This window comes from Ixodes scapularis, unplaced genomic scaffold (assembly GCF_016920785.2).
Source record: "Ixodes scapularis isolate PalLabHiFi unplaced genomic scaffold, ASM1692078v2 ptg001212l_1___fragment_1__unscaffolded, whole genome shotgun sequence".
Taxonomy (NCBI): domain Eukaryota; kingdom Metazoa; phylum Arthropoda; class Arachnida; order Ixodida; family Ixodidae; genus Ixodes; species Ixodes scapularis.
In genome coordinates this window covers 845,637-847,769 of record NW_024610117.1, presented here as the reverse complement: position 1 = coordinate 847,769, position 2,133 = coordinate 845,637, and the positions used below count along the sequence as shown (strand labels likewise).

Below are 2,133 nucleotides of genomic sequence, written 5' to 3'. Positions count from 1 at the left end.
TGGAAAAGGCGAGAGGCTCATCATTGTTCATGCGGGGAGCAGGGAGGGCTTTGTTGTGGGGCGGCCGAGGTGTTCCGGGCCAAGAAAGGCAGCGGTGACTACCACCGAGAAATGAACGGGCAACGCTTTGAAGAGTGGTCTACCAAGAAGCTGCTGCCAAACCTCAAGCCCAGGAGTGTTGCAGTCATGGACAATGCCTCGTATCACTCCGTAAAACTACACAACCTGCCAACCACCAGCACAAAGAAGCTCGAGATTCACCAGTGACTCAGCAACAACGGGATTGCATCGGACATGTCCAAGCAGAAGGTGGAGCTCCTGAACCTTGTCAGCAAAGCGAAGGCTGCAAGACCCGAGCTGGAAAAGTACCGCATTGATACGATAGCGGAGCACCACGGCCACAGCGTCCTCCGTTTGCCTCCCTATCACTGTGAACTTTATTCAATTGAGTTGGTATGGAGCCAAGTGAAAGGAGAGGTTGCAAGCGAGAACCAATCGTTCAAGATTGCGGAGGTGGAGAAGCTGACTCCGACTGCCTTGGAAAATGTCAGCCCCGAGAACTGGGAAAGCTATGTGAAACACGCCATTCAAGTTGAAGAACAGAAGTGGGAAGCAGATGGCCTTGTTGACACTGTCCTCGACAGTATTGTAATCGACACAAATGGGGACTCTGACACTGATACATGTGATGAAGATGAGGAGATGGGTTGTGAACCGCTTGAATGGTAGGAATGCTTGCGTTTCGATTCCCCTATGACACAATGTGGCACCAGTAGCAGACTCACCATCTGGCAGCATTATCCAGGGCCGGCTGGTGCGTCTCTTGCTCACTCAAGAACCGAATCAAGCTGCAGGTTCAGAATCAAGCAGCATTATCGACGACTGACTGGTGCGTCTCTTGCTCACTCAAGAACCGAATCAAGCAACAGGTTCAGGATCAGGCAGCATTATCGACGACTGACTGGTGCGTTTGTTGCTCACTCAAGAACCGAATCAAGCTGCAGGTTCAGGATCAGGCAGCATTATCGACGACTGGCTGGTGCGTCTCTTGCTCACTCAAGAACCGAATCAAGCAGCAGGTTCAGAATCAGGCAGCATTATCGACGACTGGCTGGTGCGTCTCTTGCTCACTCAAGAACCGAATCAAGTTGCAGGTTCAGGATCAGGCAGCATTATCGACGACAGGTTGAGGATCAGGCAGCATTATCGACGACTGGGTGGTGCGTCTCTTGCTCACTCAAGAACCGAATCAAGTTGCAGGTACAGGATCAGGCGACATTCTCGACGACTGGGTGGTGCGTCTCTTGCTCACTCAAGAACCGAATCAAGCAGCAGGTTCAGGAGCAGGCAGCATTATCGACAACTGGCTGGTGCATCTCTTGCTCACTCAAGAACCCAATCATGCAGCAGGTTCAGGACCAGGCAGCATTATCGACGACTGACTGGTGCGTCTCTTGCTCACTCAAGAACTGAATCAAACTGCAGGTTCAGGATCAGGCAGCATTATAGACGACTGGCTGGTGCGTCTCCTGCTCACTCAAGAACCGAATCAAGTTACAAGTTCAGGATCAGGCAGCACTATCGACAACTGGGTGGTGCGTCTCTTGCTCACTGAAGAACCGAATCAAGCAGCAGGTTCAGGATCAGGCAGCATTATCGACGACTGGCTGGTGCGTCTCTTGCTCACTCAAGAACCGAATCAAGTTGCAGGTTCAGGATCAGGCAGCATGATCGACAACTGGGTGGTGCGTCTCTAGCTCACTCAAGAACCGAATCAAGTTGCAGGTTCAGGATCAGGCGGCACTATCGACGACTGGGTGGTGCGTCTCTTGCTCACTCAAGAATCGAATACAGCAGCAGGTTCAGGATCAGGCAGCATTATCGACAACTGGCTGGTGCGTCTCTCGCTCACTCAAGAACGGAATCATACAGCAGGTTCAGAATCAGGCAGCATTATAGACGACTGGCTGGTGCATCTCCTGCTCACTCAAGAACCGAATCAAGTTGCAGGTTCAGGATCAGGCAGCATTATCGACGACAGGTTGAGGATCAGGCAGCATTATCGACGACTGGGTGGTGCGTCTCTTGCTCACTCAAGAACCGATTCAAGTTGCAGGTACAGGATCAGGCGAC

General features: G+C 51.9%; 1 protein-coding gene across 1 annotated transcript; it reads left to right on the top strand.

Annotated features, from left to right (window-relative positions):
* The first annotated feature begins 294 nt into the window (after positions 1-294).
* Positions 295-729, top strand: LOC120848320. Its single transcript, XM_040220319.1, has one exon. It carries the CDS (start codon positions 295-297, stop codon positions 727-729), a length of 435 nt encoding a protein of 144 aa, XP_040076253.1.
* Positions 730-2,133: the final 1,404 nt, after the last annotated feature.